The 25012-nt window shown below is 43.6% G+C and overlaps 1 protein-coding gene and 1 long non-coding RNA gene across 4 annotated transcripts in view; one reads left to right on the forward strand and one right to left on the reverse strand.

The window, feature by feature from the left end:
• Positions 1-431: 431 nt before the first annotated feature.
• The window catches only part of MTCL2 (microtubule crosslinking factor 2), a 67224-nt gene continuing 42643 nt past the window's right edge, over positions 432-25012 (forward strand). For all 3 annotated transcript variants that reach the window (XM_075846051.1, XM_075846052.1, XM_075846053.1), the window contains exons 1-3: positions 432-1113; positions 16048-16272; positions 19139-19297. In XM_075846051.1, coding sequence (XP_075702166.1) covers positions 634-1113; positions 16048-16272; positions 19139-19297 — 864 coding nt within the window. In that variant the 5' untranslated portion in view covers positions 432-633. The remainder of the gene's footprint in view (positions 1114-16047; positions 16273-19138; positions 19298-25012) is intronic.
• On the reverse strand, positions 6842-16629 carry LOC142666118 (uncharacterized). The gene is made up of 4 exons (XR_012851640.1): positions 16507-16629; positions 14656-14757; positions 12683-12886; positions 6842-7114 (listed from the first exon to the last, which is right to left on the reverse strand). It is a non-coding gene; the product is annotated as an uncharacterized LOC142666118 (long non-coding RNA).

Consider the following 25012-nt stretch of genomic DNA (forward strand, 5'->3'; position numbering starts at 1 on the left):
TAGATTGAAAAGGGTGAAATCGACTGTGACCGTTTGTAACAGAATGAGTGCGTTTCAGATTTGAAAATCTGCAACATATTTTGATTTCTGCATGGAAAATGTTTCGCAGCATGTGGATGAGATCACACAAATGGCTGGTAATCCACTGTGGATTGTACATGCGCAAATGTGAAGCTTGTCTGTGTCTATAGACATGTGCCCCCCATATAAACTATTCAGCTTCTTCCCACACTGAACATGACCCAGCTACTTCCCACGACCCCCAGTAGACGCCACTACATCCCCCATCATGTATGATGTAAACCTCCCCACATGCAGCCGCCCGCCACTCACACAACACACACTCCGGCCTGCTGCTGCTGCAGGATGTGCCCCCTCCCTGATCTAGGCCGGTCCTCTGCTCCAGCGCCTCCCCCTCCTCCCAGCAGTAGATGAATCCGATGCGCACAGCAGACACATCAGCGTCCGTTATATGGGAGCGCACACCGGGCAGTACCATTGACAGTCCCGGGGAAGCAGGACGCCCCAGCCGCAGTGTTTACATCGTTTGTCCGGGATTGTAGCGCTATCAGCGGGAGCGTTATATAAGTATAGACTCGTGCTCTCGATCTCCCGGAGCTGACCGGGGCAGTGATGGAGCCGGCAGGGCCCGGAGGGGGTGCTCCTCCCCCGGTACCCGAAAAGAAAAAGCTAAACCGGGCTCCATCCCCGGCTCGGCCTAAGGATCTAACCGGGTGGTCCTTGTCTAGGACTCGTAGATCTTCCCCGGTGTCTCTTAATGTTATACCCCCAGGACCTCGCCGCCCGCTCCCTTCTCCGGGCACCAAGAAGCAGGCGGCTCCCACTGCCCGAACTGGAGGGAAGAGTAAGATCCCAGCGGCTCTAGGGATCAGGCGGGGGACGGACAGCAGCTCGGAGGGGTCATGTGCCTCAGAGGAGAATAGCAGCAGCCGGGGGAGCAGCGAGGAGGGTGGGGTGTCTGCGGCCTCCAGCCGCCTGCCTCTCAGCACCTCCTTGGCCTTCTCTGACCTGACCGAGGATTTGTTGGACGGGGGCACTGAGAGCCTCCTGCGGGAGATGGAGGAGCTGCGCTCTGAGAATGACTACCTGAAGGTGAGGATCCGCAAGGGCGGGGTTAACAGCTGGAGGGAGGAGTCAGCTAAGAACACAAACATCCACCCTTATAATGCCATGCATCTCTATTACTGATTGTAAACAAGGCTAACACACTGTTGCCCATTACTAACTTCCCATTACAGTTTGCCCATGGCCACCACTCCACCTTCACACATTATGCGACATCCAAGTGGCAGACTGGTTCAAAAAGTGAGGGCAATGGGCACAGTCTCTATTCAGTGCGGCTATGAATTACCCTTTCATCACAATGGGGGCTTGCTGTTTCAGTGCCGCTCATGCCTATGGCATCTCCAGAGCAATATCGCTGCTGATTAGAAAAGCCGTGGCAGCAGCCCAAGTGTCATGGGACATAGAAGTCAATGGCAGTAGTGTGAATGCAATGGTCATAGTTATACGCATATGTATAGGTTAAGCACGTTGTATAATGGTAGATATGTGGTATACGTTAAAGGGATTCCACACTTTGTCTTCTCTTGTGGTCATGGTAAGCCTTGTATGTGTTCTGCACAAATTCAGGTGTGTTTTCAGAGGGAATTGGGGAAGCATTGCCTATGAATGGAAGATTAAGATTTTTACTTTGGTTTCAAAATACGGAAGTCTCCAAAAGTGCAGACTCCTTTAGTCATGCTGGTGGTCTACACTAGTTTTTATTCATGAGTCACAATGAGACTACTTGCTGTCATGGACATGTGTCTTGATCTACCATTTACTATCCATATACTTGTATGAGGTTATGTTGCCTCTATAGATAAGGCTGTGGATCAGGGTAAGGGCTCGTCCACACTCTGCGGAATTGCCACAATTTTTCCAGACGGAATTTCAGACGGAAAAAGTGCAGCAGAATACAGTAGCCGCATAGTGGATGAGATTTAACAATAAATCTCCTCCACAAGCTGCGTAAAAATTCCGAACAGAAATTGACCTGCGGTGCGTATTTTTCGGACTGCAGCATGTCAATTCCTGCTGCGGAAAGTGTGCAGAATTGCTGCGTTTTTCAGAGGAGATGTCACCATCTCCCAACATTGTGAAAAACGCAGCTGTTTACGCACCATTTTCTGCGATAAAAAAAAACGCAGGAAATGGTACGTTTTTGCCGCAGCGGAAAGTCCCTGACTTTCAACGGAACTGCTGCAGAAATTTTCTGCAACAATTCCGTTGTGTGTGTGAACAAGCCCTAAGAGTTGGACGACATGACTGCAGGGAGTTGTTTGGATTCCTCAGGCTTGTTATATCAGCTGTCGATGGAGACTTTGCACCAGGTGTTCCCCAATAGTGTTTTCTGAGGACAAGTGTGAAAGTTTATACCATGTTTGGAGTTTGAGAAAAAAAGTTGTAATGTTGGATGTTGGTGGGCACCATGCCCAGATAGAAGACAGAATGAAGAGGTTGGCAGCGCATTGTTGCCACACCATGTGTGTGATAGCAGTGTGGTGAGGCTTATGTAGCCTGGTGTTGAGGGAACTACAAGACCCAGGGTATATGGTTTGCGCTACTGCAGCATTGTGGCTTCTTAAAAGGGAACCTCCACTTTTAGGGATGGTGGTTTCCAGATGGATGCTGTCAAAGAGAACCTTTCACTACCCCAGACCTGTGCAGCTGAGTGGACCATGTTATAGGCGCTGCTGCACAGACCCTGGGGCACTTTAAACTACCTGTCTAGCTTCCTACGTTTTTGAGATATAGGTGCCCTAGGACTTAAAGAGAAACTGTCACCTTTCTGGACATGACTGTTTTGGTAAATAATTGCATTGCCCATGAAATAACAATTCTGGAACATATTCTCTTATAACTCTGCGTTCTACCGTTCCCCTGTTATTCCTCCTAGAAATGTTTGAATAATATGACAACTGGATGTTCGGCCCCATGCACATTACCGTAATTACGGATGAAATTGCAGACCCATTCATTTCTATTGGTTGTGGACACCTTTCCCTATTTACGGATGTGTGTCCTGGCCTTAGAAATGATCCACAAATTATAGAACATTTCCTATTCTTGTACACGTTTGTGGCATGGACTCACCTATAGAAGTTTATGGGCAATTGCTGACGGCTACGGATGTGTATCCGTAGCCGTCGGATCCGTGTTTGCGAACAGTAACAACCCTTACGGTTGTGTGCATGAAGCCTTACCAGTTAGGGGACACATATTGACAATGTCCAATCATTGCTGACCATAAGACCGTGTAGGCACAAGCACCTCTGACAAGGGGAATGGTAACTAGTGGCTAATTTATAAACTCGTTAGCGCATAATCACGTACATGCACGGCACAGAATGCAGCTATTCGCGCATTCCGCCGTGCATGTACGTGACGGAGATCGTGCGGGAACAGAAGCTGTGTCTGCACGATTGCTGCGTGAGCCCGGCTGTGATGGACAGCCGGGCTCCTGCTGCAACGGCTAGGATTAGAGAAACCTCCAACCCTGGCCGTTTAACACCTTAAATGCCACGGTCAATAACGACCGCAACGTTTTTGTTTGACAGGGGGATCTGCGGCCCGCATATGCAATCAACATAACAAAGGCACTCAGGCCAGCCCTGACTGTATGCCTATTAGGCCATGCCAATGGCATGGCCCAAAAGATTGCCTGTCAGTTTTACACTAACAGGCAATAATGCCTTGGTATACGAAGTATACCAAAGCATTGTATAAGCGGCCAGAAGATCGCATGGTAAAGTCCCCTAGTGGGACTAAAAAATAAATAAATAAAACATTTTAAGTATATTAAAAAAATAATAAGAATTACAGTAAAAATTAAGCTTTTCCATAAAAAGTGGTTTGATTTACTAGAAGTACGCACACACACACACGCACACACACACACCCGTATCACCGCGATCGTAATGATCCGAGTAATAAAGTTAACTCATTAATTAAACTGCCACGTGAACACGGTAGAAAAACGTAAAATATTTTTTTTTTTTTTTTTTTACATCCCCCTTCAAAAAATTAAACAAATGGTGTAAATCTAAAACTCGAATAACCATATTGGAATAGCTGGAATTCAATTCTCGCTCTAAAAAAAAAAAAAGGAATAAAAGATAAGCAATATAATATATACACCCAAAAATTGTGCATTTGAAAAAATACAACTCTCTCAAAAAAAACAAGCCCTGATACGTCGACATAAAAATAAAAAAGTTACGACTCTTGGAATGCAGGGAGGAAAAAATGAAAAAGAATGCTTGTTAAAGAGGCTCTGTCACCAGATTTTGCAGCCCCTATCTGCTATTGCAGCAGATCGGCGCTGCAATGTAGATTACAGTAACGTTTTTATTTTTAAAAAACAAGCATTTTTGGCCAAGTTATGACCATTTTTGTAGTTATGCAAATGAGGCTTGCAAAAGTCCAAGTGGGTGTGTTTAAAAGTAAAAGTCCAAGTGGGCGTGTATTATGTGCGTACATCGGGGCGTTTTTAATACTTTTACTAGCTGGGCGCTCTGAAGAGAAGTATCATCCACTTCTCTTCACAATGCCCAGCTTCTGGCAGTGCAGACACAGCGTGTTCTCGAGAGATCACGCTGTGTCGTCACTCACAGGTCCTGCATCGTGTCAGACGAGCGAGGACACCGGCACCAGAGGCTACAGTTGATTCTGCAGCAGCATCGGCGTTTGCAGGTAAGTAGCTACATCGACTTACCTGCAAACGCTGATGCTGCAGAATCAACTGTAGCCTCTGGTGCCGATGTGTCCTCGCTCGTCTGACACGATGCAGGACCTGTGAGTGACGTCACAGCGTGATCTCTCGAGAACACGGCTGTGTCTGCACTGCCAGAAGCTGGGCGTTCTGAAGAGAAGTGGATGATACTTCTCATCAGAGCGCCCAGCTAGTAAAAGTATTAAAAACGCCCCGATGTACGCACATAATACACGCCCACTTGGACTTTTACTTTTAAACACACCCACTTGGACTTTTGCAAGCCTCATTTGCATAACTACAAAAATGGTCATAACTTGGCCAAAAATGCTAGTTTTTTTAAAATAAAAACGTTACTGTAATCTACATTGCAGCGCCTATCTGCTGCAATAGCAGATAGGGGCTGCAAAATCTGGTGACAGAGCCTCTTTAAGCCCGAAAAATAGACCTGGTCTTTAAGGGGTTAATAAATAACTGGAATAACAGACGAATGGTACAATGTAGATATTAGAAAATATGCTTCAGAATTATTTCATGGGGAATATTTACTAAAATCGACCTGTCAGGACAGGTGGCCGGTTCTCTTTAACTGGGGCTCTATTATATAGTTATGTCAGAATATATCAGGGAATTGCCTAAAAAGCTATTTCCCAATAAAATTTTAAAGCAGCCGGAGAGCTGTCTGATTCTAAAATGCAGGATTCTAGAGCATCTGGTCGCCTTGCCAAAGTACTTTGTGCTGTAGAAGTCTTAGGCCTCATGCACACGAACGTGCTTTTGCAGCTGCAATTCCCCCGAAAATTCACGGGTGAATTGCGGCCCCATTCATTCCTATGGGGCCATGCACACGACCGTGGTTTTCACGGTCCGTGCATGGCCCAGGAGCCCGCACCGGGCTCATTGAAAATAATGGGCACGGCCTGCGATTTGCGGGCGGCTCGCGGCTGTCACTCCGAACCCGAAAATCACGGCCGTGCACATGGCTACAGTCACGTGCATGAGGCCTTAGGGTATGTGCACACGTAGTGTTTTCAGGCGTATTTCTGGGCGTTTACGCCTCGAAAAACGCCAGAAAAAAGGGAAGCAGAATGCCTACAAACATCTGACCTTTCTTAAAAAACTTCTGAAAATCAGGAGCTGTTTTCCCTTGAAAACCGCTCCGTATTTTCAGACGTTTTTGGTTAAGCGTGTGAACATAGCCTTAGGTATATACGATACTGATTCTTCCCAGTACTATATAATTCCTCTATTACTTCTTTTTAATAACCTCTGGCTTAACCCACACTTATTGTCGGCCTTTCAACAGCGTCGTTCTAATTATCAATTGTTTCCGTGCTTCACTTTACAGAGCTTTATTTCCCCTGTATACTCCTGCCTGATCCCACCACTATGTCAATCTTATCAAGGCCTCGTGCACATGACCGTATCATAGATCCGTGTTGTACAGATGAGTAATACGGGGCCATACTATGCCTCCAACTTTACTGGGATGAACACAGAGTTTTTCTCTTGAATTTGAGATGAACATTATGATCGCACGATCCATTGCATGTCATCTTACAGAGGTCTTCTCCCCCGGAAGCATTTCACTGCGCCCACCAAACATGTCATATTTGCACAATTGTGATCAAAAGTTTTTTAAAACGTATCCGATAAAAACTTGACTTAATCTAAAGGACCCAGTTGACCTTATCCGGTTATGTTGGCTCCATAGGTTCATAAATGTTACCGTTGCGGCATTGTTGAGCGTTTGACTTTGGCCCCGTTAACATTACGTATGGGCCACTGGTCGGAAGTATAAGTGAGGAGAATGTGACTTATCCCGCTGTATAGCCATACAGTGGGATATGTTGCCTATAGGACCACATTGCAAAATAAAAAAACTTATAATATAAATATATATATATATATATATATATATATATATATACATTCACACACACACACACACACACACACACACACGTTTGTTTGGAATAGCATATTTTACCACTGTATTCCATACCTCAAAAAACAAGGTTTGCCAACCCATAGTGGCTCGGCGTATGCCAATAGGATGCACGCTTGGCATATGACGGGTGAATGGGGGCCTATGGATTTGTTAGGTGTTTGCATCGGGAGCTTTCCTGGAGCATATGCCGAACCTTGGGCTTCTAACGTCATTTGAGACGTGTCTTGTGACAGCTGTAGACTCTGCACAGGGCGGCTTTGTACTTTTACAGGTCTATTACGTTATATTGTACAACGTGTTGGATGATGTTTCTACTACAGGATTAGCGGCCCATTCCTCCCGTCTTGTGTTCTTCGTTTTTGCTTGCTTCGTCGGCCACGTGTGTTCTGATTGGATAGAAAAGTTTGCAAGTTGAGCCAGAGACCCGACACACAGGATGTTCTACCCCCACTTGGTGCTTTCTATAATAATTGCTTCCAGATGACTTCTGTAACTTGGGACAGCGTGCGACCCGACATTCTCACACAGTCACTCTCTGTCTTGTTCATAGTTCCATGAAGTCACCCGGAAACTACTGTAATTCCAAGTGTAATGTATAAATATCCGGCGTTTTATTAGCAGATGAGCTAGATGGGGCTTTGTCTAGTGTAGAGTGCGACATGTTGGGTTGTTTAAAATAAGTAGAAGCATCTTCTCTCCAGAGGTTTATGTGAGTGCTCCCTGGCAAGCTTGTGCGTGCTTGTCTGTATTTACAGGGAATACACTGGGCAGGTGGGCACTGGTTTAACGTCCCGGGCAGCTTAGTATAAAACCTAATTAGTCTACTGACAATTCTGTGACATGGACGTCATATAGCCCTAGGAAAGTATTGTGATGATGATCATGCTATTGCTGATGTTCCCTAGTGTCATTTCAGATGTAAGATGGTGTATAGAAATAGGCATAAAAGTCTTTGTACTGGTGGCCTGGCTTCCCTTGGCACCTCTACGTTGTTTGTGTTCTCTTACAGCAGAGTTGAGGAGCCATGTTGCCAATGTGCTGCTAGTGTATAACTTGGAGGTTTCTACCTATTGGTGTAGTTCATATATAGCTACTAAAAATTCAATATTGGCTACCGGAATGGCTTCAATGGCTCCTAAAGTTCACAGTAATTGCTCCAGGTCTGATATTTTTTTCCACTATTGCCAGTTTACCAATGACCTGCTAGAACACAACAGTGATCAGTGTTTTAATCTTCTCTATAATGCGGAAACTAAAATGTAATACCAATTTTAATTGGCATGGTCCAGTTACTTAAATAGGTTTTCTCAAAATCATAAATTTTCAGCTATCCACAGGATAGGTGATCATTTTCTTGTCGCTGGGGGCCCCACCTCTGAAACCCCCACCGATTGTGAGAACGGAGGTACAGAACCTCCGTTCCTCGTTACTGCTCGACCGCAGTGTGGAGGTCGATCGTGCGCACTTCTGCTTCGTTCAAAGTCTTTGGGAATTACGGAAACAGCCGAGTATTGTACTGTTTGGTCATTTTCATTGACCGTAAATGGAGTGGTGGGCGCATGCTTGACTGCCGCTCCGTTCAAGCTCCTCCTCACTGCGGGGAGTGCAGTGAGGATCTGGGGTTTTGGGACCCCTGTCCTCACAATAGGTGGGCCCCCAGCGATCAGAAATTCCACAGGATAGTTGATAACTTATAATTTTGGGAATACCCCTTTTAAAAAAGGAATCATTCTAAGGTTGGATTTACACCGCGTTATTCACTCTGTTTTTTGTTTTTTTTTCGTGCCCAGCAATATTTTGCTGTGGCCAGATGTTACTTTAAATTCTATGATAAAATGAGAGCCTACATACAGTGTTTTGGTTTGTGACATTTTTGGGTTCAGTGGCGTTTTTTTTTCCAAAACGCAGCATGCCCTCAGTATGGTGTATTTTTTCTGCCGTTTTTCTCCATAGGCTTCTCTATAGAACTTTAAAAACGCATGTACAAAAGGACTAAGTAGGAAATTCCACCACAAATGCATGTAAAAAGTGTTACATTTAAAACATGCTGGTTCATGCAGTATATGGGTATGTTCACACACTTAACAAAAAAACGTCTGAAAATACGGAGCTGTTTTCAAGGGAAAACAGCCCCTGATTTTCAGACATTATTTGAGCAACTCGCGTTTTTCGCGGCCGTTTTTGGAGCTGTTTTCATTGGAGTCTATGAGAAAACGGCTCCAAAAACGTCCCAAGAAGTGTCATGCACTTCTTTTGACGAGGCTGTAATTTTATGCGCCGTCTTTTGACAGCGACGCGTAAAATGACAGGTCGTCGGCACAGTACATCGGCAAACCCATTGAAAGTAATGGGCAGATGTTTGCCGACGTATTGGAGCCGTTTTTTCAGACGTAATTCGAGGCGTAAAACGTCTCCATTACGTCTGAAAATAGGTCGTGTGAACCCAGCCTAAGGGTATGTTGACACAGGGTGTATACGCTGCGGGGAAGTCCGCAGCGTATATGACCTAAAACATGTAGGGAATTCCGGCCAAATATTTGCACTAAATGATAAATAAAAAAGACCTATACTTACCTCTCCGGGCATTTCCATAGCATGTGACCTCTGCAGTGGTCAGATGGGATAACACATCACCACAAGGTGCCACCTGGATACAGAGCTACCAGAAGAGCAGGTATGTGTTTCTATGGCAGCGCCACAAGAGTTAAGTATGTTTTTTTTTTTTATCTTGCGCAATTTGTCTCAGTACGGATACAAAAACCCTGTGTGGAGGATGCCTTAGGGCCTCATTCAGACAGCAGTATTTAGGTCAGTATTTTGCTTTAGTACTTGGAAACCATAACCAGGAACCTACACAGGAAAAAAGTATAATGGAAAGATGTACCTCTTCCATGTTATGGACTCGCTCCTGGGTTTGGCTTACTAATACTGACGCATAGTACGGCCCCGTGTGAATGAGGCCTAAGTCTGTGTTGAGGTGAATCGTTGCATAGGTGAATGTTTGGATGGTTTATACAGAGTGCTGTCTCTATCGCACTCTTGTGACTAGAATTTTGGGACTTTTGATCGAGTCTACTAGAGGCGAGCACCAGACCTCTTATTACTTTACCACAGTGACAGGGTTTTCTTTTCATCAGTTATTTAAATCGGTTGACCAAATAAATGTTCATATGTTCTGACGTTTGAAATGATAAAAGCAGTGACTTGGTGGGCACCTAGTCCGAAGATTGGAGGGCCCATTGATCCTAATGCTCGCCCCCAGCAAAGGCTGAGACTATATATCTTTAAGGCCTCGTTCACGTCCGTGTCGGGCTTCCATTCATGGGTTCCGTTCAAACTTTACGTCGGAGGAACCAATGAACGGAAAGCCAAACGGAAACCATAGCTTTCATTGATTTCAATGGTAATGCTTCTGTTGCAATTGGTTTCCGTTCCGTAAGGTTTCCGATTTTTCATTTTTTTGGGAAACCCTAGCATAGTCGACTGTTATTGTTTCTGAAAAAAAATAAAAATGGAACCCATGAATGGAAGCCAGACGCTGATGTGGCACATCCTCATATGGTGGCACATCATTCCTGTGAGCGGGTACATGGACCACTGTCCACGTTTTTATTTTATACTACTCCTTAGGGTATGTTTACACTGAGTTTTTTGCAGGCTGAAAATTCTGCCTCAAACATCCATCTGCAAGTTTGAGGCAGCTTTTGATCTGCATGCATTCCATTTGCCATGTTTTTCTCTGTTTTTTGTCCGCGGTCATTGAGCTCCACGGGCAGAAACGTGGCGAAAAGCGATTTCTCTACTTCCTAATGATGTCAATGGGAGGTCGGAGACGTTATCGACCAAAGATAGGGCATGTTTCTTCTTTGCCTCGCATTGAAATCAATGGGAGGCGATTTTGGCTGGTTTTTTTGGCGCGGTTTCCGCATCAAAAAACATATGAACAGGGCCTTATATTGCTGAATGTAAATAAATCTTGGAGTATTCCACTTCTAGTCTCTGCACATGACCTCGTGTTCTTCTGCTCATTCTGGCAATCCTGCTCCCTTCCTGGACTTTGTATAATGACTCCGTATACTTGGAGGCTTCCATCGTACTCTCCTCTTTCCTCTCATTAGTTAGACATAAGAAGGGGGGGGGGGGGGGGGGTTTGCATTTCTTTTTGTATTTACGCTATAGACTGTACGGCATTTTTGTTGTCATTCTCTGAATTGTTCTATTTATTTCTGGAGGTCGGCAAGAAGTCTTGTTTTTGTCTTTTGTGGTGTTCGGGGAGGTGACCTCTCTGCTGTCTCCTTTTTTTTTTTTTTTTTGTAAAGTCAAAGCAATTAATTTTTTCCACTACTTTTAAGTGATGCTTTTTTTTTTTTTTTTTTGGCCTATGAACAATTTCTGTTATATAAAGGTTTCTAAAATTAGACTGCATGTCTTATACATTGTAGGGGATGCAAACAAAAGTGAATCTATGTTTATTTAAAGTTCCCCATGGTGGCCCTGCAGAGCCGAGCAGGCTACTGTTGTTGTTTAAGGTCCTTTGCTATATGTAATAATTAATATGCCCACCGATCAGCCAACGAACGAGCAAACGCTAGTTTGCTGACTGATCGGATCTTTTATACTGGCAAAAAATCATCGGTTGTTGGCAGCAAATTTCCATGTGTAAACAGGAATGTATAACTGTATGTTCCCAAACGATTGCATTAACGATCGTCCGGGCACATATAGTGCTCTATGATCGCTCGATGTAAATGAAACTAAACGAGTGCCAATTGACTTGCCATATTGTCAGTCATTGTTGGTTACAGGCAGAAAATCTGCCATTGAGAAGGCCCATTTACTTGCGTCAATAATCGGGAACGAGCCTTCCTCAGACCGATCGTTCGGCCGATTTAGTGAACCGTGTAAACATTCGCTCGTTTGTCAGCTGATCACATCATTTATACAGGCTATAAAATAATCATTGTCTGCAGCGCATCTCCCCATACAAACAGGGGATGTGCTGCTGACAATTCTAATCTGATGGCGACCCAACGATCGTATTAAAGGGGTTGTCCAGTCCCAAAAAAATTGAAGGCCTATCCTCAGGATGGGACATCAATATCTGATTGGTCGTGGTCAGACTCCCAACACCTTAGTCGATCAGCAGTATTGAAGGGGCCGCATTGATTGTACTAGCGCTGCTTCCTCTTCATTTTCTTTACAGCTCACGCTGCGAATCGCTGACACACTCGTAGCAGCGGTTCACAGTATTACAGCCGTCTCCCATTGAAGTGAATGGCAGAAAACTGTAATATTGTGAACCACTGCTACAAGTGTGTCGGCGATTCGCAGCGTGAGCAGTGACGTAAATGAAGGGATAGGTGGTTCTGGAGGACATTTAGTGGGTACAATTCCGCCTTCATTATGGCATAAGATAAGCAAATGTGAAGGGGCTTGACGAGAATAGAAAGCATCTTGGGGCGTGAATAGGTTTGGCATTGAGGTTACAAATGATCAAACAGGCTTCGTATTACAGGGAAATGGCTACCAGTAATAACTTGGAGTGCAGTGAGTAATTTACTGTTGCAATAAGTCTGAAATCTGAGTTTCTCCTGCGTTATTATGTCGGCTTTGGATGAATGCCCCGTCTGCTTTTTTGAATGTCTGCCCAGCGACCAAGCATGTATCATTACAGTTTTCACCACGTTTTTACATGTTTTGGCTTTGACTGTATTTTCATATGATAAGCGGCATCTATGATCAGGTTTGTTGAGAAACTGCAGGATAATATCTGTTTGTGTTAGGGCTGCCGGGAAGCCGTTCAGAGGCTGGATGGGGGGGGGGGGGGGGCTACTGGTTTGTTTATATAGATTGAAGGCCTCGCTTAGGAATAGTCACATCTTCTCTACATTCCATACAAAGCCTCAATATTTCTAGTGTGGATGGATTATACATTAGTTCTTGATGGGTTGTACCTTGTGGTCTTCATAAAAGTAACCTTGTCATGTGTCCGAACCTGTTGTACGGAATTATAATATATGTATTTGTCTCCCAACAATTCCTCGCAAGGCTACGCCGTTCCAAAACCTATGTGGGCTTGAATTCATGGCACCCTTCATCCTAATCTTCCACGAACAGAATATTGCTTCTGTAGTGAAGACTGAATATTAAGCAGACCGCTGAAGAAGAAGAAGAAACAAAGATAACTATAAGAGGGAGACCGATATGAGAATATTTAGTGTTTTTTTATTTGTCTAAGCGGGAATGATCTTTAAACTCTATTTTTCTTGTTCAGATTTACAACGGATTGATATGTATTAGTTGTTATCCATTGGCAAACAAATAAAAACGGTGAGATTGGCCCATCAATCAATCTGTAAAGTGTTCCCCGGTATTTTTAACTATTGGAATGGTTGCTGAAAATGGAATATACATATACGGAAATATTTTTTGCATGGAGAAAATGTCCCCACCATTGTATAAAGCACAATGACTCGCCTTACATCGATGGGGTGTCCTGGGTTTGGACCTGACCAAGAATCATATCTGCATGGCGTTGGTATGTTCTTTCCACGTTTACCGATGGGTTTAATTGACTTACCATGAAATAGACCCTAGTGAATGTATCTGAGGGAAATTATATTGTGAGCCCCATTGGTGACAGAGACTTATGTGGATGAAGAAAATCTGTAAAGCGCTGCAGAATATGTTAATTCTATATAAGTAACGGTAATCTATTCTCCCCCCACTTCATTTCTCAGCAAATGCTATGATTTAATGGGGTTATCTTACGTTAGACGTTTATGGCCTATGTACAGGATAGGCCATATATGTCTGATAGATGCGAGTCCACCCTCTGTGACGCGCACCTATGTGGAGAACGGAGGTCCCCCGATCCCGTCCCTGCCTGGCATAGACTGTGTGGAGAGTTCGATGGTAGTTCCGGAAACCGCGTAGCACAGCGAGTTATGCTGTTTTTGTAAGCCCTGCCGCCTCTCCACACAGTCTCTGCCTGAATGGGGCAGCCAGCAGCCGCCTCACCAGATGGGGCCGGGGGACACCGTTCTTGAGAGATGTGTTTCTCAGAGCTGGGACCCACATCTCTCAGACATTTTATGGCATATTCTGTGGATATTCCATACATGTCTGTTGTGTGGCAGCCCCTCTAACTTAATCAAAATTGTAAAGCATGTCTAACAGCTGTACCCATTTCTACTTCACGGGGACGTGTTCTGGATCCTAAAAAGGATTAATTGGGATGTCTTTGTAAATTTAAAGCCATTTTGCGCAATATGCATCATATTTGTATTTTGTAGCTGAAGTTACATTAGTCTTCTAAATGTTTCCCACTGTATGATTGGATGACGGAAGTCAGGGCCCCATAACAAATAAAAATTCCTTCACTCCTGGCGCTCACCCCTGGCCACTGCCTGCAAAGCCAACACATATGCTAACCTGACCTGTCATTTTCACTTGGGGTAAGCGCAGTTAGGCTATGTTCACACTGAGTTTTTTGCAGCCAGAAATTCCAGACTGAATTTTGAGGCAGATTTTCATCTGCCTGTACGCCGTTTGCTGCGTTTTTTTGCAGTGTTTTTCGCTAACGGAGACTGAGCGCCGCGGGCAAAAAACGCTGTGAAATACGCTTTCTCTGCCTCCCATTGATGTCAATGGGAGGTCAGAGACGTAATCACCCGAAGATAGGGCATGTCACCTCTTTTTTTCCTGCGAGGCGGTTTTTCGGCTCACAGGAAAAAAACACCTCCGCCTCCCATTGAAATCAATGGGAGGCATTTTCGGCCATTTCTTGGTGCGGTTTCTGCGTCAAAAAACGTGTCAAAAAACTGTGTGAATTGGCCCTTAAGCACCAGGTCCCACTTTTTGGTACCGTTGACTTTTCGGAGCATTTCTGCTGCAAACTACAGTACATTAAATTAAAATAATTTACCTTTCTATTAAGCAGAGTTTTTACGGGATACATCTTATACATGACTGGTCACTTTGATGGTTTCAGGACAGTGACGGTTCGGAGGATAAATCCATGGAGAGCCTGCAACAAAACAGCAACGTTTTGTAATTCCACTTTTTAATTTTGACCAATGGGTGTAACCATGTTTGCTGCCAGTGAGTTTTTGGAATTCCAGTCCATTTAGTGAGCGTATCATAGTATGTTCTCCTCCCTGTGCTTTATGTAATGAGGATTAGATAAATACACAGCGGATGGGAAGTGAATGTGTCAGGCAGATTGGACATGTTGCTTTTCTTTGAATTATTAATGGAGTATTCAACTTGGTTTTAGTGTGTTGCCAAATCTATGGTAAAAAGAGCGTTCCTGTCCGGGAGGTGAGAAGCTGTTGGCCTGTGTAGGACAGCTGCCTTGGCCTCCTCTCAAGCTGTCACTTCTCCTATTCTTGCTCCTACTCTGCCATGCGTGAAGAGCCCCTTCCTGACCTCAGACGTTAATCTCTTTGTGGTTGATCATAGTGCTATATAGAGGTCAGGTGCCCGGGGAAATGGCTCGCCAATGGACATGGTAATGCGGTGTATAATGTGTGAATGTAACATGACTACCGTTCTGTATCACATATTGGTGATTTATGTGTTATTAAAAAAGCTGAATATGTGATAACTAGTTTACAAGTACCACTTTTTTATTTTTTGTTCATATCGTTTTTATTTATTTTTTGGCTTCCTAAACTTAAAATGGCGAATCTGCAAAAGTTGGAAGCATTGATCCACTCATCAAAATGATTGAATACATACAACCTCAAATAAACCGCTTGGCTTGGATGATGCGTAATTCTACTTGTTAAGAGGTTGTGTAGAAATGGGCACATCTATGAAGGATCAGGGGGCTACATGTATGAAACGAGTGCTGATGGGAAGCAGTGGAGTTGTCAGTGGCTTCTTCCATTTTCTACGGGCCTGTTCACATCTGCGTTGGAGACTCAGTCAGGGGCCTCTGTCACAGATCCGGACCAAAATGCCGGAAACATGTTTTTTCAGTACTCTATTATTTTCCTTCAGTACTCTATTCGCACTGAAATAATCTTTTGGACTCTATATTGCCTCCTGTTGGTGATGTGTATTTCTGCTGGATCTGTATGGATATTGGGATGGCTTTCCACAATAACCCTAATGTCGTCCTATGCTCTTATTGAGATATACATAACATCCAGACATAGAGAACTGTTGGTAATGTCATGGCTTTTTTGGCGCACCAAAATAATTCCCCCCCCCCCCCCCCCCCACTAAATACTTGGCAACTACTTGCACTATTATCGGTTGAACTACATGGACTTCTGTGCTTTTTTTTTTAACATTCTTATTATTCTTGCAGGATGAGATTGAGGAGTTGAGGTCAGAGATGCTGGAAATGAGAGATGTCTATATGGAGGAAGATGTATATCAGCTCCAAGAACTCCGGCAACAGCTGGAGCAGGTGCACAAAACCTGCCGAATTCTGCAGTACAGGCTAAAGAAATCCGAGCGCAGGGGACTGCGGGTGGCACAGACCGGACATGTGGATAGTGAACTCATCAGTACCCTCGAACAAGATGTCAAGGTAATAATCATAAGTAATTGTACATTAGTCCGGAGCATGGATCCGCTGCAAAGTATCTGAGCTCTGGATTTAGTTTTTTGATCTTTTATAAATAATTATAAAAATAATAATTTCACGTGACTCTCCATAACCACGAACGTTGAGGGGAAAAATGACTGGCGTCTATACCACTAAAACAATAGTTTATAGTCTTCTATCTTTTTACATTGAAAACAATAGCCTTTATGAATTTACCCCTTGTTTTTGTTTTCTATCCCGCTTCTGCTGCAGTGAAGTCCACTTTGTGCTTGCTCTGGGGTTGCCATGGTAGCATCCGATTTCTGTTCCCTCCATACACAGAAGAGTTGGTCTGTTAAATGTAGGTTACTGCATCAACTAGGAGATCGGGAGGGAAATCACAAGCATGGTGTATACCGTAAAGGTTACTTCGCAAATCCACACACGAAGTACAAGACAATAATATATGTGTGCAGCCATGACTATGCTGATGTTTCTGTCCTAGCTTATCAATGAACACACAAACCACAAAATTCAATGGGTAACGATGGGGACAATAAGATTTAATTACACGACACATTGATACATGAGGCCTCGGTGTTGTGCCGTTCCCTTGTTCTGCACTTGGTGAAGAGCTACTGTACATCGGCCTCTAGTGTATTGCAGGAAGCAGAGGCTCTCCCCTGGTTGCCTAGCAACTTTGAGCAGGCCCGGCCTGTGTTTACATTGCTGACTCCAGCCTTCCTATTTCACATGGCTCTATTTTCCATTATTACACTACTGCTGCCAGTTTCTTCTCCTTTCAAACAAAGACGCTCAGTATTTAGGAGGCCGGTGGTTGTGAGACGTGCCGTAGTGAAGGGGAGGAGGTTACTACCAATAAGAAATTCGCTTGGTTGCATGTTTTGCGCTGGCACTTGGGCATTTCTTATACGTAGAAACTTGCATTTGAATGCCCAGACCCTTATTTATATCTTATGAAATTCTATGAAGGCATGGGATATAAAGAAACATGGCATTAATAACTCATTATAATAATCGAAAAATTCCCAGTCACTATATAAGTCCCCAAGTCGTTTGTCATGTTTAATTCCATTCAGCAGTTTCTCAGTAATATTCGTTCCTTTCCTCCTTTTTTTTTTTTTTTTTTTTCCCCTCACAAAAAGGTTGCCGTAAGGGTTGTCCCTGAGCTTTTCCGATTAGCTTAATGGAGACTGTTCGGCTAGGCTTTGTTCACACATTGTGATTTGATGCAGATTTTTGAGCCAGGGCCATAAGTGGATCCTGAAGGAAGAAATTTAAGATCTTCCTTTTAAATTTTCCATTCCTTTTTGAAACAACCTCAGGCTTTACCTCAAAAATCTGCACCAAAACCTGCAACAAATTGTGATGTGTGAGCATAGCCCTAAAGTCTGACATTTCTTGCTCCTTTAATTCCCATTTATAGTCTCTCCTCTCAGTCAGGGCTCTAGTGGTCTCCTGATTGGACACTGGGACCGTCACTCAGAGCAGGGGGAGTGGCTGGCAGTTTTCAGTGAAGAGGCTGCCACCGTGTCACTTGCGACCGTGGCGCCGGGGACATTAAAATGGTTTACTTGGCTAAAGGGAACATTGCAATTGTGTTATGGAATTGCTTTTTTAGCAGTCCACATATATAGTTGTTAAAAAAACAACACAAATCAAAATATATCCCCCTATTAGAAGACGTGTATGTTTTGCAAGGGCAGGCATGGCGACGTATCCCAGCATAACTCAGCAGTTTACCATTCAGGGACATGGGAAAGTCTCCCATCTTTTCCAGAAACTGAGAAGTTTCCTAAAAATAGGGAAGGGAGTAGAAATGACCCAGCTGTGCGCGCGCGCGCGGAGAATGTCACTTGACAATTACTCTACAGCTGGAGAACTGGGATTGCAGTGTATTTCATCATCCATGAGCTGAGCGCCAGCAGGAAAGCCCAATGCTCCTCCCGCTATGTGATGGCATTCCTTACACTGTCCAGACCCACAGTGTACTCTGAGCACACTCCTCTCTGTGTCTTGGTGTTAGGATTCTTGAGGAGTGGGCTGCTGATGATATGACGTCAAGGCCGTTTCTGACCTTTTAACTTACATCACTACATTTAGGATGGTGGATTTTGTTTTATTTTTTGTAATTTTTGGTTTTCTTTAGTTGAGTTACAATGTGAAGTTTGTACATTTGCATACAGCCTTGTTTCATACCCACCAGAGGACAATGAACAAAGAAAACATGCTTTTATGTAAAGATGAAAATGTGGCGATGACTCATGGAAAGTGACAAGCAGCAACCCTGTGGGAAATGATTATATGAGTTGCACTTTGCATATTATTTGTGGGTGTGCAATTGCTCTTTGCAGAACTGGACAGCACTGTCCGCTCATGGACTAGTTCGTACAGGGTGATCTTTAACCATGCCATTTATTGGAACCACATCTACAAAGAAATAAACATGTCTCTGCATAATGTTTACTCTGGTTAGAGGTAGCTTTAAAAAAAATTACATTGCTTCCGTAACTGCCATTCACTACTATGGGAGTTACAAAAACAGCGTAGCTCAGCGAGTTATGCTGTTTCCGTAACTCCCGACCATGTAATTAGGAAGTGACTGGGAGTCTGGGTGATCGCAAAAAGCTAGAACGGTTTTTAGGGGACCCCGTACTAGAGAGAGGTGTGGGACCCGCATATATCTGACATATCCACACATCCTGTGGATATGTCATAAATGTCCCTCATGGGAAAAAACCCTTAAAAGGAAAAAAAAAAAGTTTTAACGCCACTTCCAATGTGTTGGGAATTACAACACTATTTTATTTTTTTTTCTTTCTTGTTAACTGACTGAATCTTTTATCAGGTGGCCAAAGATATCTCTGTGCGTCTCCATAATGAGCTGGAAGCTGTGGAGAAGAAGAGGATAAAGTTGGAGGAGGAGAATGAGGAGCTGCGTCAACGACTGATCGAGACAGATCTAACCAAACAAGTATTGCAGAATGAGATGGACAAGTGTAAGGAGGTAAATATTTAATTCCAGATAAAGAGTGGAGACCAGTAATACTTCATAAAAATGTGGTTTACAAATTTCAATTCTTCAAGTAGTTTTGAAATAATAATTCCATATCTTGGGTCTATCATTATTAGCACAGAGTCTTCATATCTAACTGGACTTGCAAGGATCACATTGCAGCTTGGAGAGAAAAACAAAAGTAGCAGGATTAGCTTGTATTGTTGACATGACGGCCACTGTCCAGTTTAGAAAGGGTTACATTACGGGACTCTAAGGCCCTGTTTACACAGAGTATTTTGACAAGCTTCTTGGAGCGGAAACCGCTCCGCAAAACTCATCAAAAACCAGCCGAAAATGACTCCGATTGATTTCAATGGGAGGCGGGGGCGGTTTTCTCCCACGAGTGGTAAAACCGCCTCGCGGGAGAAAGAAAGGACATGCCCTGTCTTCGCGCGTTTACGCCTCTGACCTCCCATTGACATCAATGGGAGGCAGAGAAAGCGTATTTCGTGGAGTTTTTTGCCAGTAGCACTCAATGGGTGCGAGCGAAAAACGCAGCGAAAATCACGGCAAACAACATGCAAAAAGGACAAAAATCTGCCTCAAAATGCCAAACGGAGTTTTGAGGCAGAATTTTCCCCCTGCAAAACACTCTGTGTGAACGAGGCCTAACGATATTAAGACATGTAGAAATTTTGTCTCTGCCTTCAGCTCGATATAAGTTTGGCTTTAAGCTTAAAGGGAATCTGTCAACTGCTTTGAGGTCTCAAAACTGCTGACCGGGCGATATAGGGGAGGGGGAACGGCTTTGTTAACATATCTTTTTGTCTCGGTTATGCAAGTTGTATGACCGAGAAATCTATGTTCAATTTCCCCGTGATTGTGGTCACAAGTGCCACTGAGGCGTGCACTTGATGTGGTAGTGATACTGGCTTCTGCATGCTGCCAGTACCACCCCGTGCTCTTAGTGACTGCTCCTGATTGGCCGCTAGAGCCGAGAGCAGCACTTGCGACCTCCGCATCGAGCGGAATCCAATGTAGGTTTCTCGGTCATGCAACTGGTATGACCGAGACAAAAGGTATATTTACAATGCACTCCCCTATATCCCTTTGTCAGCAGGGCCTCAAAACTGCTGATCCAATTCCCTTTTAAGATGTCAGTAATTTGATACAAACTGGTTGATGGGCACATGCAGCTTGACAAACCTTCTGCAAAGGACTATTTTCATAGCAACCAGTCTCTTTCAAATAACTTGACTGTTCAGCTCAATACTGGATTGACCGTTTGCAGTTGGCAGAAGGGGAAAAAACGCTTGGTAGCAGCCAAGCCTTGCCATTCCCTACCTTCAACTGTATTATTAGATCACACTAACAAATTTATCTAACTTTTATCTACTTTCGGACCAGCCATTTGTAATCTATGTGGAACTGCCTCCCACATTTAGTTATCTGGTTACGGACTGCTACATTATTTTGTCTGTTTGCCATAAACAACTTGGAGGCAGATGGAGAAGGTACAATGTATCCCAATCAGATCAAATTAGAAGGCCAGAACTATTCTGCCCTAGAGTGTAAGTATTCCATTTCCAGCTTCCAGAGCAGTGCGATCACGTGGCTGTATGTCCTGCGTTTTGCTTGCAGCAATTGCTAGTAACGTAGATGTAAAAGGGTTGTTCATTTGGCTGAATGTATTGGTTTGAACAAAAAAAAGGGAGGTGGGTGGTTGAAGGATTAGATCATAAGCAGCTGGAAATTCTCTCCAGCGGTTCTCGTTTAAGTATGCAGAATTGTTCCGAGTTCAGAAATACACAAAGAGCACTTTCAAAAAATGCACCATGTTTGTAACATGGCAGAAAGCCAAGGGTAGCGAAGCCCGCCAGAGATCTGGAGGACACATTTAGCAGTTTTTATATCGTTGCCATTTTAGGAAGCTAGGGTGGGTAGAATAAATTTCCTGGTATGTTTCATAGTAGTACATTTTTGTTTCTAACGTGGTATACTCTTATGGAGAGAGAATTATAATAATAATAACCACTATTAACCCCTTTAGGACCAAGTCAATGTTAGTCTTAGGGGACCACACTAATTTTAGTTTTTCATCTGGAAATTCCAAATTTCATGCCCTTTGTTAGTTTTAGAAAAAAATGTATTGCCATAATTCTGTGTGCCTGTACATTGTGCTTGTTCAGTGATATATGCATAGGCACCTGTTGGGGCATATACAAGAGACCGCCCTGGAAGCCTTTTCCAGTAACCCTTGCATTTTCATAATCTGGGCTATGGATCACTTTGCCCATAGGGGTCTTTCCCTTGATCAGATCAGCAACCAGGTTTCTTCGCGTTACTGTTGAAGTGGTTAGTATAGTTTTATAGTATATAAAACATAATTTACAGTCCAGGAAAGATCTATAAATGTACAAACTAATGAACCGAGGAGAGACAGTGGCCCACAGTAACTAACTAATCCTGTCTAATGGGTAGACAGCATAGACTAGGCAGGCACAAAATGCTCCGACTTTATCATAGTGGTGCATGCCACATTAGAATTATAAATATGCATGACATGTTAGACACTTTTCCTTATACCCCTTTTTATTTGGTTTATTTTGTTCCACTTTTTGGTGCACACTGGCGCATTTTAAGCCACACCTCTTTCTGACAATCCACACCCTTTTTTTGCTAAGCCACACTCCTTTCGAAGCATTTTTAAGAAATGTCCAGTGAGGTGCAAACATCATGATTGTGCCAAAGTTTGGACGGACCGTGTGAAGGGTCCGTTAAAGAATACGATACGTCCCTATTTTTTTATTTTTTTTTACGCTTCATGCATCCCTCTATAGAGGGATAACGTGTCCCGCAGGAAACAGCACGGATGCACCTCGGACGTGAAAATGGGTAGCTCTTCATGTCCGAGGTTTCATACGCTCGTGTGAATCTAACCCAAAGCTGACCATGCCCTAGAGATTTTGTTTGCCCGAAAAACATTATTTTCGTGGCACAGTTGAGGGTGGCAGGCAACGAATGAAGACCGATACCCATGGAAAAGTTAACCTGCTGTGTTGGTCTTTGTGCAGTCTTGTAAAGTCATGGCAAATGACAGATCTGCTTCCCATCAATAGAAGCCCAGACCAGGCCACAGATCAAGAGATCGATCGTCAATTTGTGGTCTTAATTTATTGCTGTACAGACGCTGTTCCTTCAGGAGAAGAAGAGCAGAAATGCGAGAGAAATTCACGGTGTGCAGTTTTCACAGCCGCTGCTTACATTGCAACACCACAAAGTCTGGAGTGTGCGACAATAAACAGGAAATGTAGAACTTGGATTTCCCTAAATAGAATGGCAATAGAAAGTGACTATTACGTAGCTTGTAAACTCGTCTTCTAGCTGAACACTATGGAATAAGGCATCTTCAGGATAAACCCTCATGTGTGTGATCGTGCCGCATAGTTTCTTGTTTCTAGAAAATTGATAGACTCTGGATTTGTGAATAATTATAAACGTTTGTTCCAAAGGAGTGTTCTATTTCATATGCTTCTTGTGTAGCACAGGCTGTGGCTCACGGTGACGTGATGCTGGATCTTTATACTCTTGTCAAGTTCCGGCTTTGTCATCGCATTGTATAGAAGTACTCCGCACATATTCATACGTAGCACCAGAATTTATAGTCCCAGCTGCCAGGAAGAGGAAAATGGCGCAAGGACCCTGGATTGGACTATGGATTTTTACGTTTTGCTTAATTTACACTAACTTTTGGGATTTTTTATTTTTTCCCATTCATTCTAATCAAAATATCAAAAAGGAACAATCTGCAAGGAGTGTGGGGAATTGAACTTCCCTTTTAGTCAGTCAGAATATACAGGCTGTTTTATGCCAGCCTGTGCCAGCTGCTCTATAGATAGATTACAGGCTCTTTTAAACAGCACCTGTAATCTGTTAATTTACACGGCTCTGCAAGATTATCAGAACGCTCCTGATTGTAAAGGGAACTAATTTTATAAAAATATTTTTGTATAGGGAAGTATTTTGCTGCATTAATATATAGATTTTTGTTTAGAAATACTTCTCTAGCTGCTTGGCCTTCATCCCTGCAGGCAAGGGTTAACATACAGGCCTAGGGGCCCATGTTAAGAACAATGACAAAAATGTATTCTTTCTCTTTCAATCCCTGATTTGTAGCAGATAAAAAGTGGTTGTTTGCTTTATCATGGTGCAGCAAAGGTTCTTTATGTCTCGGTTTAGCGGCCTGGCAGTGTCCGCAAAACGGACCTCCCTTCCTTTTGCCTCCAGCAAGAAGATCATTAACTTTAAGAAATGTACCCACCATTCAGATAGCTGTAATCCATTTTCATTTCTGCTGAGATTGCAATATCCAGGATTACATATCGGCCATGGCATTGTTCTATGCCTCGGAGTAACACGTCTGACACTTGCTGTTTTCCTTTATACCATCCGGACGTGTTCGGGCCAGTGCGTGGAAGACAGCAGGAGGTAAACAGATCAGGAGGCAAGTGGCCTGGTGGCCTTGAGAGATGCTGTGAGAGCAGATGGTGGCTTTGTGAGATTTCACAAAGATAAATAATTGCCCCGCTCAATGTCTGTTATATCGGGATATTGAGCTGAGGGTTCTGTATATTCTCATGCTGTTTCCTCGGTTCACTGATGTAAATCAAGTTTCCGTGGACGGCTGTTGTAACTCCTGGGGGTGAGAACAATTGTCATTCTAACATGTTGAGGTTAACTGCATGACATATTGCCTTGGGTAAATGTGCAATGGTGTCTAAGACCTCATGAAGTCATAGAGCAGTAACCATCAATGTCAGAATCAGTTTGAAGTGTTTGGCTTACAAACCATGCAGGACCCAGTGCTTATATGCCATGTAATCCTGTATACCAACCAGTGTAATGTCATATTACATTATACATATACACAAGTCTACTGTTGACACTGAGTGCCATGCTCAAGCCCCAGTGCCCTGGTCTAGCGTAGTTTGCATACCAGTAACATATGGCACTGACATGGAGGATGCAAGGACTAAACCACTTTATCGGCAGTTTTGACACCTTAAAACGGCTGACCGGGTGATATGGGTGAGGGCATTTTAAAGTTAACTTTTTTTCTCGGTCATAACAGCTGCATGACCGAGAAACCGATTTTTGAATCCATGTGTGCAGCGGTTGTGAGTGAAGGCTCTAGCGGCCAATCGGGAGACCGCTAGAGCTGCCACTCCGGGCTTACAGTGCAGTGTAAAGGCCCTATTCACAGCCGCTGCAAAATTCCGCCTCACATACTTTTCAATGACTCTTCGATCTTAGGACGAAATCCCCTGATCCTCCCATTGAAGTCAATGGGAGGAGAAATCTGCCGCGTGAACAGTGCCTAACAGAGCTTTACAGTTGAGGAACAACTAGTTTAGATACAAGCAAAGAATGGGAAAAATATTATTTGGGTTAATACAAGGGATGTAGGATCGAATAGAATGTATACAGTTATTTCCCATAATAAGCGGCACCCAGCGTGTCTGGGTGCTGCTTATCTTTATATCACCATACAAAATATCTTACCGATTCGGCTGACCTGAACTGGAATGTTTATGATGTAGTCAGGGGAGATGGTCTATTGAACTCCACCATAACTATTATTTTACCATGGGTTTCCCTTCGGTATTTAGGGCTACTGATAGGGTAACTGGCTTCTTAAAAAATTGCCCCGTGTGTGTGTTTGTG

This window comes from Rhinoderma darwinii, chromosome 13 (genome assembly GCF_050947455.1).
Source record: "Rhinoderma darwinii isolate aRhiDar2 chromosome 13, aRhiDar2.hap1, whole genome shotgun sequence".
Classification (NCBI taxonomy): domain Eukaryota; kingdom Metazoa; phylum Chordata; class Amphibia; order Anura; family Rhinodermatidae; genus Rhinoderma; species Rhinoderma darwinii.